At 45.2% G+C, this 14,432-nt stretch overlaps 1 protein-coding gene across 2 annotated transcripts in view; it reads left to right on the forward strand.

The window, feature by feature from the left end:
• The window catches only part of SMYD1 (SET and MYND domain containing 1), a 43,487-nt gene extending 31,324 nt beyond the window's left edge, over positions 1–12,163 (forward strand). For both annotated transcript variants that reach the window (XM_043917835.1, XM_043917836.1), the window contains 4 exons: positions 1,015–1,107; positions 4,715–4,878; positions 6,218–6,386; positions 7,583–12,163. In XM_043917835.1, the coding sequence (XP_043773770.1) occupies positions 1,015–1,107; positions 4,715–4,878; positions 6,218–6,386; positions 7,583–7,741 (585 nt within the window). In that variant the 3' untranslated portion in view covers positions 7,742–12,163. The remainder of the gene's footprint in view (positions 1–1,014; positions 1,108–4,714; positions 4,879–6,217; positions 6,387–7,582) is intronic.
• Positions 12,164–14,432: the final 2,269 nt, after the last annotated feature.

Here is a 14,432-nt window from a genome sequence, read left to right on the forward strand (position 1 = left end):
TTATGTAGACTTGGTTGCTCCGAGGCATGTGGGATCTTAGTTCCCTGACCAGGGATTGAACCTGTGTCCCTGCTTTGTAAAGTGGATTCTTAACCACTGGATCACCAAGGAAGTTCCTCCTAGGAACTATGAGCTGGATGCAGAGACATGTGAAAGGGTTGACAGCCCAAAGCCACACAGCCCTGTTTAATGAGCTTCAGTGGCAAACCGGAGTATGATTATTTTGGTCAAACCCTCAGTCCTCAGTCCTGTGCTGGCCAGTATTTGGGTGGAAACAAAAATTCAAGGGCATACCTATAGAATATGTGGTTGATTTGAAGTCAAGGGGAAGAACGGCAAACATTTTGAGTGAAAGAATACAATAAGAATCCAAAATGCCAGAGAAAACACAACAGGGATTAATGCCAGATTCTTCATTGGGGTCTATAAACCCAGGCACAAGCTGGGCTGGGGAACACGACCCAGCAGCAAGACTCTGGGACTTGGTCAATGGAAAATGCAATGTGCATCAGAAGCATAATGAGGGAGCTGGAAAAGCTATAGGGATCCTGAGTGGCATTTACAGAAATGAAGCATTCACAAGGAGGAAGGCATTAATCTTGTACTATAGTAAATGTCAACAAGAGCAACGGAACCTATTTGCAGGGCAGGAATGAGACGCTGACATAAAGAACTAAAATGTAGACATGGTGGGGGGAGTGGGAGGGTGGGACAAATTGGGAGTTTGGGATTGACGTATATACTCTGCCATGTATAAAAAGAGAAGTAGTGGAAGCCTCCTCTATAGCCCAGGGAGTTCACTTCAGTTCTCTGGGATGGGCGGGTGGGTGGGAGGGAGGTCGCAGAGGGAGGGGGATATGTGTACAGTTATGGCTGATTCACTTCGTTGAATGGCAGAAACTAACACAACATTGTAAAGCAATTATACTCCAATAAAAAAAATGTTGGCTGTTCAGAGGTGGGGTGGGTTGCCTCATGAAGGGGCCTCCAACTCAGTGTCCCTTCCTTTCCCAGCCCTCTCAGGAGGTGGTGAAGGAGATGATACAATTCTCCAAGGATACATTGGAAAAAATTGACAAGGCTCGCTCCGAGGGTTTGTACCACGAGGTAAAAATTTATTTTTATAGGGGGTAGGGGTGGGGAAGAGGTCAGAAAGTTTCTCTAGTAAAGGAGGGAAATGGTGGGGGTCAGTCAAGATGGGGAGGCTACCAAGCAGGTTTTTTTCTGGAAGATGTCCCATGGTTGAGACCATGACTCTTCTCGCCCTTAAGCCATGTAGCCTCTTTAGAGATGTGTTCTCACTGATGGTTCAACTCACTAAAACTGGATTTGAGGAAAGCACAGGCAGCCTGACAAATGTCCCTGGGGTTTGGGAGATGGTCTGTAATATTTTAGGTTGGCATTAGGGATGGAGGAATGGAAATGGCAGTGGATGGCTTGCTTTCTGGTAACTGAACGTGTGTCCTGACTACAGTTTCCAGGCTCTTCTAACTGTGCATTCAACCCTGGCTCTACGCTAGAGCCAGGCCGTACACTAGAATCATTGAAAAATACTGATGCTCAGGACAGTCCTTCCAGAATCTCTTAGCATGGGACCCATCAAGATTTTTAAAGCTCCCACGTGATTTCAATGTGCACCTAAAGTTGAGACCCACCACCAGCACTGACCTGCAGAGCACTTATTTGCATTGATTCACTCAGGCAGTTTGTTGGAAATACAGATTCCTGTGTCTCACCCCCTGGGATGTGATTCACCCAGTCTGCAACAGAACGCAGGGATCATCACAGTATTTTTTTTTTTTCCCCTCCAAGCTCTTTAAACAACTTGTGTGGCTGGGTTTGGATGCCACTAGGATGTGGCAGTGTGGGAGATTCATTTCTGTTCATTTCTATCAGCTTTTCTGTTGTCTTCACTCTTTTTTCCTCACTCATTCATTGCCCATTTTTGAGCCCTTATTGAGGTGACCAACACAGGACATGCTGCTTGCCTCCCAGGAGTCTGTCAAGTCTCAGGGAGAGTCCCCATGAACAAAGTGTTGCTGTACAATACAAAAAATCTAGAGGTTTGAGGTAGGAGCTTCAGCCCCTGATTCCATTCCTTTGTCCTCTCTTCTTTGTTTGTCCTCTTCTGCGCTCAAGGTGGGCAGGGCCAGATGTAGGACTGAACACTGCCTACGAGTTCATGATTGTTTTCAGGATGGATTGTTTGTTAGCTCACACTCCGTCATACCCCCACCCAGTTGCCCCAGGGGCCTCTGGGAGAATCTCAGAGAAAACTAATTTCCAATCATTAGAAATGGAAAGAATTGTGTGACGTTTCTCCTATGAGATTGGCAAGGGAAAAAGAGGAGAGCTATGAACCACTAAAATCTAGAAACCATCTGACTTTGTAGGGCATCACTGAAGCTATGTCTACATGTGACTTAGTCAGGAAAGCCTGACTCCAAGTCCATTGGGATTGAGCCCATCTTCTTCCTCACCAGGACCAATGTGGCCTCCTTCTAGTTGGTCTCCTGGACCCTCTCTCTGCCAATCCATCCTGTACACCTCTACCAGGTCATGACTGTCCAATGTCACTGTGCATAAGGGCCACCCAGGGGCAGATATGAGCTACAGATGCCAGGGTCCCTCCCCTAGATATTTAGTTTCTTTGGTCTAGGGTAGGACTCAGACACTGGGATTTTACAAAGCTCTCCAGGAACTTACATAGATTTTGTCCCAATGGTACCTGAATGCACATTGGTATCACTAGTCCAAATGATGCATTTTATAGCCATAGAGGTGTGGAAATGGAACCATAGCTTGGATTCTACTGGTTACATCACCTACCATACTACACATGTCCTCCTCACCTAATAAAAAGTTTTATAAGGCTGTCAAATGCTCAGGTGAAGTACTGCTTTATAAGCAATACTTCATGAGAAGGGGCCATATCTTCTAGGATGTGGTATACTTTTTATGTTTTTCCAGCTTTATTGAAGCATAGTTAAGAAGTAGAAATTTTACTTGTTCAAGGTGTAAAATAAAAAAAAAACTCTCCAGATGATTCCAAAGCACAGCCACGATGGAGAATCATGGACATGATGGTTAAGATAAAGCTCCATTGGTTGGTTTGAATCTGCACTCCATCACTCACTCTCTGTGTAACTTCAGCAAAGCACTTACCCTCTTTGTGCTTCTGTTTCCTCATCTGGGAAAATGAGGATATTAGCAGTACCTCTCTCATCATGCTGTTGTGAGAAGAAGTAATGTATGAATATAGCTTTCATAACTCCCTACTGACTTCTTTTTTAATTGGAGGATAATTACAATGTTGTGGAGGTCTCTGACATACATCAATGCCAATCAGTCATAATTATATATGTATCTCCTCCCCCTTGAGCCTCCCTCCCTGACACAGTCCACCCTTCTAGGTTATCATGGAGTGCCAGGCTGGACTCCCTGTGTTATATAGCAGCTTCCTGCTAGTTATCTATTTTACACATGATGGTATATATATGTCAATGCTACCTTCTCAGTTCATTCCTTCCCTCTCTTTCCCCCAATGTGTCCATTCTTTATATCTGCGTCTCCATTCCTTCCCTGCAAATAGGTTCATCAATACAATTTTCCATATTCCACATATATGCATTAACATATGATATTTATTTTTCTCTTTTTGACTTACTTCATTTCACTCTGTATGACAGCTCTAGGTCTATCCACATCTACAAATGACCCAGTTTTGTTCCTTTTAATGGCTGAGTTCCTTTTAATATACCATTGTGTGATTCCATTATTCTTAACCAGTTTTATTTAGGTTTCTGTCAATTTCTAAGGAAACTCCTGACTAGTAGACATATATACAGCAGATAGGAAACTTAATTCATGTTTGTCTGGCCACCTTCCATGCATATCATCTCACTTCATCCTCACATGGCAGAGGTATGGACACAGAGAAAGATGTCTGCATCTCCATCTCTTCTCTGTGAATAGATTCATCAGGACTATTTTTCTAGATTCCATTTGTTGTTGTTCAGTCATGTCAGACTCTTTGCAACCCCACAGACTGCAGCACCCCAGGCTTCCTTGTCCTTCACTTCCCTGTCCTCCCGGAGTTTGTTCAGACTCGTGTCCATTGAGTCAATGATGCCATCCAACCATCTCATCCTCTGTCATCCCCTTCTCCTCCCACCCTCAATCTTTCCCAGGGTCAAGGTCTTTTCCAATGAGTCAGCTCTTCACATCAGGTGGTCAAAGTATCAGAGCTTCAGCTTCAGCATCAGTCCTTCTAACAAATATTCTAGATTCCATATACATGCATTAATATGAAATATTTGTTTTTGTCTTTCTGACTTACATCATTCTGTGTAACAGGCTCTAGGGTCATCCATCTCACTACAACTGACTCAAATTCTTTTCCTTTTTATGGCTGAGTAGAATTCCCTTGTATATATGTACCATTCATCTGTTAACAGCCTCCATACTAACTGCTGTGGTAACTCCTCATCCCGCCATGTCAGCGCTGTGTCCCACTCTTACCCTTTCCATCCCGGCGTCTTAGCCAAACGGGAACCACTTTTCCCTTCAAATCACAAGCTGGTGCTTTCCCATCTCTGTTAGCAGTTTCCTCAGTCTTGGAAGCATGAGTGTCCAGTGGCATCATGATGCTCCCGTATGTGAATTAAGCTTGTGCTCTGGAGCAATGAGTACGGACAGGGCTTGTGTCTCCTAGGTTGTGAAGTTATGCCGGGAGTGCCTGCAGAAGCAGGAGCCGGTGTTTGCCGACACCAACATCTACACGCTGCGGCTGCTGAGCATCGTTTCCGAGGTGCTGTCCTACCTGCAGGCCTTTGAGGAGGCCTCACACTACGCCAGGAGGATGGTGGATGGCTACATGTAGGTGACAATCCTGGGTCTCAGGTAGCCTCCAGAAATGTGTCTGTTTCAGGGATGGTAAGAAGATGGCAGGCGTATCACTAGATCCCTCCCTCTGGCACCCACAGCAGGCATTAGTAATTGATCACCATCCTCTTTATGACTGAACGTCTTTATCATGGTGTGCCCAGCAATAATGTCCAAATAATCAGATCTGATACTTGAGATGAAATCTGTGTGTCAACCTTTGTCCTTCCCACCTCGAGATTGTCTATTATTTGGGTGGCATCTTCTGCTTTTGGTTTCCTTAAGGCTAAATCTGGCTTGACTTTAAATGCCTAGAAAGGTTCCCCCCACCCCCAACCAATCAACCAATCAACAGAGGCAATCTTGCAGCTTTGGAGTTTATCAAAAGAAAAAAAGAGAGGGACTTCCCTGATAGTCCAGTGGTTAAGACTCTGTGCTTCTACTGCAGGGGGTGAGGGTTCAATCCCTGGTTTGGGACCAAGATCCTGCAAGCCCCACAGTGTGATAAAAAACAACAAACAAAAAAACAGGAAGAGAAGAAAAAAAAGAAAGAAAATAAAAGAGGTGTGGGCCATCCTTGCTTATAAACTGTAAAAGGCAACTTCCTTGCCTTTCCTCTGCTAATGTTTTCTCTTGCCGTATGTGTCCACACTGGTGTGTGAATTTGTATTTCTGGCCAAATGAATACTTTTGCATAAGGAAGTTGTATTTTTTTGAATGGAGGGTACCCTCTTCAATCCATGGAGGGTATCAGGGAGGTAAGAATACCACTTTGTCCCACGAAGAACATTCAAATTATTTTTTTCCCCTAAACTTCTTAGCTTTTTCCCAAGGAGAGGTTGAGTGCTCCTGAAGGCTGCCAGCTCCCAGTACTCAAGTTCCAAGTACAATCCTGACCTCGTTTCCCTGTGAGGACTTGGCTCAGTGGCCCAGGTCAGAGTCTCCACCTCACAGCCTCACCACGTGGGGTGTTTGGCATCTGACTGTGGCTCTGTGTGCCTCAATCTATCTTTGATGGTGGATACCTCCCAGGGCTGATGGGAAAGCAAATGGACTTAGTCAGTGATGTCACTTTGTTTTATTTATTTATTTTATTTTGACTGCCCTGGGTCTTCATTGCAGTGTGCTGAGGCTTCTCTCTAGTTGCCCCACAGTAAGTGGGATCTTAATTCCCCACCGAGGGACTGAACCTGTGTCCCCTGCATTGGAAGGAGGATTGTTAACCACTGGACCACCAGGGAAGTCCCATGGTCCCTTTATAAGCTGTCAAATGCTGTGTAGATGCAAGGCAGGTTGGGAATATGTGTTATGATTACTTGCTGTGTCCCCACAGGAAGCTGTACCATCCCAACAATGCCCAGCTGGGCATGGCCATCATGCGGGCAGGGCTGACCAACTGGCATGCTGGCAACATTGAGGTGGGGCATGGCATGATCTGCAAAGCTTATGCCATCCTCCTGGTCACACATGGACCCTCTCATCCCATCACCAAGGACTTAGAGGCAAGTGGCATCTTGGGGCTGGGTTGGGCTCTCTGAAGATGAAAGCTGAGTACTAGATTCTGCTTTTGCAAAGACCCTAGTTGTGTCAATTCAGACTTGCTTAGTCCCTCCTCTCGTTTTACATCTGAAAAAACAAGCCCAGGAGGGAATTCAGGAGGGATTCAGGCATGCTTAGTCCCTCCTCTCATTTTACATCTGAAAAAACTGAAGCCCAGGGAAGGAGAGTAACTTGTCCTTAGTCACAAAGCGAGTGGATGGCAAAACTCAGACCTGAACCCTAGGTTGCTCCAAGCCTGGACTGAGAAAACCTAATGGTGTGCATGTGTGTATAACAGGTACACTAGAAAACCTGCTACGTGGAGTAGAGTCACAGAGCACAGGCTCTAGAATCAGACCACTGCTGGGATCCAATTCCTGCTTTACCACTTTCCACCTGTGTGGCTGCTAATAATGTATGGGCCTCAGTCTCCTCATCAGTGAAATGGAGGAAAAAGACAGGGTTGGCACAAGGGTTTGATGAGTTGGTGTGTGAATGGCATGCTTTTCATAGCTGCTGGTTTCCTTTGTGCTTTGAAGACTGATTTATTTGAAGGTAACAGAGTCCAAAGGACTGTTCTCAGGCAGCAGTATAGGGAAAGAGGACAGACTCTGGTGTCATGGAATGTATGAGAAGACTAACTTTATGTCAGTATATTAAGCTTGTCAAATAAGTCATTGTCACCGAATTCACTGCTCTGACCTTAGCCCTCGCAGCGAAGCCTGGCCCTTGGTAAATATTTCTTGAATTAACATTATGAGGGTGAGGGTTTTGTTATGTGTCACAGGCTGTAGTCTTCCTGGCACATTGTAAAGTACAAGGGCATCTCACCCATTTCAAGTATGAGCAAACTGAGGGCTGAAGGGATTAAAGAGCCAAGGTTCAAACCCAGGTCCCCACTTGGCACTTTCTAAGAATAATCTCCGCTGAGAACAGTCCCTCAAGGTACTCTCTCTCAGTGGTTCGTGTGACTGCCTCTTCCTAACAAATGGAGCCCACTGTCAAGACATTCGACCCCCAGTGGATGAGTGTGAGTATACATGTGTGCATGTGTGTGTAGGGTGTATGTATGTCCTTTCCAGTAGGGCCAACGTAAGTCAGAGACCGACACGTTCTGGGGCTTTGTCATCACTGTTTTCGATGTATCTGCGTCCCACAGGCCATGCGGATGCAGACGGAGATGGAACTGCGCATGTTCCGCCAGAACGAATTCATGTACCACAAGATGCGCGAGGCCGCCCTGAACAACCAACCCATGCAGGTCATGGCCGAGCCCAGCAACGAGCCGGCGCCGGCTCTGTTCCACAAGAAGCAATGAGGACCTGCAGGGTGGGGGAGGGGCGCCGTGGCTGAGGGACTGGGGAGACATCCTGGAGGTGGTGGGTTTTTGGGGAGACCCTTGATGAGGAAATCAGGGTAATACGCAACTTTGTTGCCATGGGAACGTACTGCTCTGTGGTCCCCGGTGTCATTTTCTTTAACTTCAACTCAGTCCAGTTCAGTTTAACTCTATCCCAGCCCCGCCCGGTCTAACTCATCCTACAAGTGTTTATTGGGTGCTAGACCTTAGGTATAAAGAAGCTCCAAACGTAACTGGGGAGACGAAACATAAACAATTAAACACAGTGTGATAATAAATGCAATGGTAAGCTCTATGGAGAGAGGGATATGTGTCTAGAGTGTGTGTGTGTGTGTGTGTGTGTGTGTGTGTGTAGTCGTCGGGGTGGTGGGCAGCAGTTGGTCATGGAGGAGATGACCTCTGAGCTGAGGGTGTCAGGTACCTGGAGTCTCAGTTGTCTGCTCACCTATCTGTACAGGTGTCTCAGGGATGTTCAGGATTTGCTGACTGGAATGGGTGTTGTCCAGTTTCCACAGGTGACTGTGGAGTTATGAAGAAGGGACTGTGTTTGGGCCACGTGAGTCCTACTCAGAGAACTAGAACCTCTTTAATAAGGGTACTATGCAGAAGGAGATGGAGGTTTGCTCAAACCACTTAAGGCCTCAGTTTAAAGTCTTGGTTCCCCGCATTATTCTGAAACTACTTTTAGAACAGAGAGGGAGTGGCTCCCTTCCCCACCCTCTGTGTCAAGCCTTGTGATTCCCATGATGTGGGAGTAGTTGGACGTTAGCTGAGATTTCTCTGGCCATTGGTCTTCTAGGATTGAAGAAGTCTCTTTAGGGTGAAGCTGAGAGAAAAATTTGGAAACCCACCTACCTGATAATCATGGATCCAGCAGAATTGGCCTTTGGGTATTTGATTTGGCTACATGTGCCTGGGTGGTCTGTATCAGCTTAGACTTCATCACTGACCCCTAGGAAATCTCTATTTTTAGTTGTGAATAATTATGACTTCCTTGGGTTAATTTCTTTCATTGTGCATACCCTGGGTTCTCTGCTTTTCTTACCAGAAGGAATGTCTAATCTGGACACTTCACATTTAGGTTGGGACCTCTTTGGGGTATGATCAACATGCCCTCATCTCCTGGGGAGCTGCTCTTGATTTTTCACTCAAGAGTGAGGGTCTTGGGAATCAACCAATCCAGCTGTCCCGTTGGCCTGGGACAGTTGTCCTAATTGTGCTCTTGTATCTTCTGGGAGCCCAAACTTCTCACCAGTGTTTTGGGGGATCCTGAACCAAAACACTCTTTTTGGGAGTGTCACCAAGTCTTCTATATCCTTTGGAGCCACCCTTGACCCCAGAGCTCTGACTAACATTTTGAAGTCACATGATCCCCCCAGGACCTATATTTGTCACTTGTGCCTAAAGAGTCACTTCCTCCATCCTTACACCCCTTCATCCTCAGAATGATCCACTGCCTCCCTTGGAACATAACAGCTCTGCCAATGTGCCAAAATCTTTGTCCAAAAAGTTCTGCAAAGATGCCAACTCTTTGCAGAATACTTGTACCTGGCACTTGGCTCTTTATTGAGGACACCTGCTTCTTTAGAACTTTCACTGGGAGAGTGACCGTTCTTCTAAGCTCACATACTACACGACAAAGGACGGAACCAGCCCTCTCCCAGGGAGCCAACTGTACCAGTTCAAATGGTCCTTCTTCCATCCCCAGTCTTCCTAGGTGGCACTAGTGGTAAAAGCTGGCCTGCCAATGCAGGAGACCCTGGTTTGATCCCTGGGTTGGGAAGATCCCCTGGAATAGGAAACGGAAACCCACTCTAATATTCTTGCCTGGGAAATTCCATGGACAGAGGAGCCTGGTGGGCTACAGTCCGTGGGGCCACAAAGAGTTGGACATGACTGAAGTGACTTACCCTCATATGAAACTTTCCTCCAAATCTGTTTCCTTCTTTGTCACTCTCATCTGCCACACTGCTGGTCATTCCCCCATACTCCTGGTCTGTTTTCCATCCCCTCTTCCTCAAATTAGGTGTCTGTCTTCCTTTTGGCCCATGCCCCCTTTCAGCGGAGTTCTGACCTAGATTAATTCAGCTGTCTTATTTTTCCTCTGTTGTACCTGGAGGTCTGTGTGCAGCCAGGAAAATGGCACCTTTCATCTTAGGTTCCTCCACAGACTCCTCTCCAACCTCAGCTGGCCTTGGGGTGCAGCCCAGACGTGCTCCCTGTGCCCCTCGCTGGCCCCGCCTTTGCCCAGTGGTTATTTCAGGTCTTCAATCTGGTTCTTGAGTTCTCTGCTTTCAGCAGGCCCTCATCGCCTACTTCATGGAGGGGCCAGGAGATGGGATTTCCTGTTTCTTCTTCCCACGTGGGTTCACACATGTCGTATCTGTGCTTCCCATCCAGCCCCGCCCCCTTCACACTCCCTTCTCCTCCAAAGCCAAACTCTTCACTTGTGCCTTGGACCCCTGTCCCCTCCTGGGTCTTTGAACCTCACCTCCCCTATATTCTCTCTCATCTTGGACTCTTCACATTTCTGGCTTATTTAAAGCAGTTAATTGACATGCCGGGGACTCATAATCTTCAAAGCTAACTATTTTTTAAAAGGTTTTGTCTCCCATGTTTATTAACAACGCTTTTAGAAAAAAATTATTGATTTTGGTTGCATTGGGCTTTTTTTGTGTGTGTGTGTTACATAAACTCTTACTTGAGCATGTGGGATATATTTCCCTGACCAGGGATCGAACCCAGGCCCCCTGCATTGGGAGCATGGAGTCTTAGCCACTGGACCACCAGGGAAGTCCCTCTTTTTTTAAAAAAATGCCTTTTTAAAAATTGTGGTAAAAGTTACATAATATGAAACATACTATTTTAACCATATTTAACTGTACATTTCAGTGGCACTAACTACATTCCCATTGTTGTGCTAGTCTCACCATTGTCCATCTCCCAAATTTTTCACTTTCCTAAACTGAAGCTCTGTCCCCATTAAACACTAACTCCCCTCCCTGCCCTGCCCTGCATCTACCAATGTACTTTCTGGCTCTATGAATTTGACTATTCTGGGTACCTTGTATAAGTGGAATTAGACAGTATTTGTCTGCACCTACTGTATACTGGAATTTAGCTTTCTTCACTTTCCATTTCTTCCTGAACCCACTGCAGAATGAGCATGGCTCTTTCCAAAGTCGACTCCTGGCGGGACATTTCAGCCTTCGTATTATTTGGCTTCTCTGCTTCAGTTGGCATCACAGCCCCTGATTTCTGGGCACCACATCCTTGTAATGATCCTCTGTTGAGGTTTCTCTCCTGCCCTTGACAGGCTGGTATTTCCTAGAACTGGTTTTGTTCATTCTGGTCATGCTCGGTTGGTCCTCATCTCCCTCTGCACACCTTCCCCCAGGACCTCAGCCAGGCCCTTTGTTTCCTCACTGTCTCAGGGCTTCCCTGGTGGCCCAGACGGTAAGGAATCTGCCCATAATGCGGGAGACTCCGGTTCAATCCCTGGGTTGGGAAGATCCCCTTGAGAAAGGAATGGCAACCCACTCCAGTATTCTTGCCTGGAGAATCTTATGGACAGAGGAGCCTGGCGGGCTGAAGCCCAAGGACTCGCAAAGAGTCAGACACTACTGAGTGACTAACACTTTCATACTTTTGAGGCTGATGTCCTTAAATCTGTACCCTCTAACCTTGTTCTTGAACATCAGCCCCACATATCCTGTCGAACGTTCTGCCCCCTAACTCAGCCATGTCCAAAAAGGAACTCTTTCTCTTTCCTTTCTCCCCACTCCTGCGCCTGTTCCTCCTCAACACCCATTGCCCCCAAGGAGAACATCTGACTACTGGTCTAGTTACTTCCTGAGTATCTACTTCATCTGAGATTTTAGTTAGAGCCACTTACTCATGGGTCCTTGGGTGACCCATGTCCTCCTGTGCCTCTCTGAGTTTTGAAACAATGTGTCTAAAATATGTAAAACCTATCAACTACTATTCATCTTTCAGAACCCTCTTTGGAAATCACCCCTTCTGTAAAGCCCTTCCTGAAAGCTTTAGATTCAGCTAGCTGCCTGTCTGAGTCATATTACCCTTGAATCTCCCATCATAACATTCTCCTCATGACCTTATATCACCTTTTTACTTGTCTGCCTCCTCCATCAGATTGTAAGCCTCTGGAGGGCAGGAGCTTTGTCCCTTTATTCATCTTTCTAATCCAAGAACCTAGCACAGGTCACGGGACATAGTAGGTGCTCAGTTAATATGTATTGAATGAATGATTAAGTGAATGAATTTGCTTAGATCAGAGCACAAGAGACATAGAACTGTGTAACTTGAGTTTTTATTAAAGCAGTCCACAGAGGCTATTAAATTTCCATGTTTCCAAGCAAATGTGTGCGGCTTCTTTCTTTCTGTCAGTCTGTTTAGAGCAGTGCTAATAGAACTCTCTGTCATGATGGAAATGTATTTTATCTGTGTCCAATACAGTAGCCACTAGCAACATGGGACAACTGAGAACTTGAAATGCATCTAGTATGAGTGAAGAACTGAACTTTTAACTATCTTATTTCAACGAAAATAGCCAATGTGGCTGGTGTCTACTGTATTAGTGCAGTTTTAGAGAATTCTTCAGTGTAGTTTTTAAGATCATGTACACTGACACAAATTAGGTTCTTATCAGTGGTCCTGATATTAGCTAGATGATCTTGGACTGGGTATTTCATCCATGCTTCAGTTTCATTATTTCTGCATACCATGGAGTGTTACTATAAGAGATACATTTTAAAAATTATAGGTCTCTTAGAACAGTGCCTAAGTGGTCCATGAGCATTCCACCCATCTTCTGTCGGGGTGTCCTTCCCCTACTAAGAAAGTGGAGGTGAAGAGAGACAAGCAGTGGTGTGCTAGACCAGCTGACAGTCAGCCACACACACCTCTTCCTACCTCTGCATAGCATCACACTGATAACCTGCCATTGGCCTTGGTGGGGATATTTACATCATGGTGATCGGTTGAACTTTAGAAGAACGTGTTAATTTGTAGTGTTATCAATCGATAAAAGTGGAGTTTGCTACATAGATACAGCAGAATGGATAGAAAGATTATTAAAGGGTGAACTCTGCATTCTGAAACCTCTGCCATCCAGTGCCACACCAAACAAATTTAGACCTCTGATTACTACTCTTCAGACTAAGCTTCTTGTCCACTGCCCCACAAGTGAATTGACAGACGTGTATTAAAGGCCAGATACAACCTTTAACCTGGATATCTCAGGTTTACTTCTCTTAAGGATGCAGAAAGAAATCAATAAGGAGATTCTTGGGGAAGAATCTGTGTCTTGTCTTTTCCAGTTTCTAAGTGCTTCTTCCGGAATGCCCACATTCCTTGGTTTGTGATCCCCAGTCAGCAGCACATCACTCCTTCTCTGACCCTCCTTGCCTGCCTCTTTCACTTAGAACTCTTATGATTTCATTGACCCCAGTGGGATAATCCAGGATAATCTTCCCATTTCAAGGTCTTCACTTTAATCATAGGGTCCATGACTCAGATCTGACTACCACCTTTTTCTACGTGGTGTGCCAGTAAAGGATATTTCTCCATGTTTAAATAGGTTGGAAAAAAACAACCAGAGACTTCCCTGGTGTCCTGTGGTTAAGAGTCCACCTTCCAATGCAGGGAACATGAGTTCAATCCCTTGTCTGGCATCTAGGATCCCACATGCCTCAGGGCAACTAAGCCTGTATACAGCAGCTGGAGAAAGCCTGTACACTGCAACAAAGATTCAGCATAACCAACATTTAAAAATAAATAAAAAATTAAATTTTAAAAAAGTTTTAAAAAGTCAAAAGAAGAACACATGAAAATGATATGAAATTCAGATTTCAGTGTTCAAAAATAAAGTTTCAGTAAAACACAGGCACGCCCACATGTTTGGGCATCATCTGTGGCTGCTTCAGTGTTAACCACAGCAGAACTGGGGGTCTGTGGCAGAGACTGGGTGGCCCACAAAACTGAAAATATTTACTTCTTGGCTTTTTACAAAAGTTTACTGATCCTTGTTATAGAGACTTGGATGCCATTTACGGAGTTTGACTCTCATGTAGAAGTCAGTGAATTGGGATGCATTATGACCCGTGCTGTTTTTAGGGAAGATGACAGTTCATGGAGTAAATGTTCACAGGTAAGAGAGAGAGGCAGGGAGTTGCCATTATGACCTATGATACTATGCAAGTAAAAAGTAATGGGGCTTCAGCTCCAGAAAAGGGAAGAAAGAAGGTGGGAAAGGTGACAGAGTCATTTGTTCATCAAGGTACATTTTTTTTTAAGAAGTGAATTTCCGGAAATGTATTATTTAAAAAAAACTTTATATTTTGTATTGGGGTATGACTGGTTAACAATGTGAAAGTTTTAGGTGAACAGCAGAGGAACTCAGCCATACATACACATGTATCCATTCTCCCCTGAACTTCCCTCCCATCCAGGCTGCCACATAACATTGAGCAGAGTTCCCTGTGCTGTGCATAAGGTCCTTGTTGGTTATCCATTTTAAATACAGCAGTGGGTACATGTCCATCCCAAACTCACTAAATATCCCTTCCCCCCACTCTTCCTCCTGGCAACCATAAGTATATTCTCTAAGTCTCATCAAGGTACATTTGTT

The sequence above is a fragment of the Cervus elaphus genome, chromosome 11 (genome assembly GCF_910594005.1).
Source record: "Cervus elaphus chromosome 11, mCerEla1.1, whole genome shotgun sequence".
Lineage (NCBI taxonomy): Eukaryota > Metazoa > Chordata > Mammalia > Artiodactyla > Cervidae > Cervus > Cervus elaphus.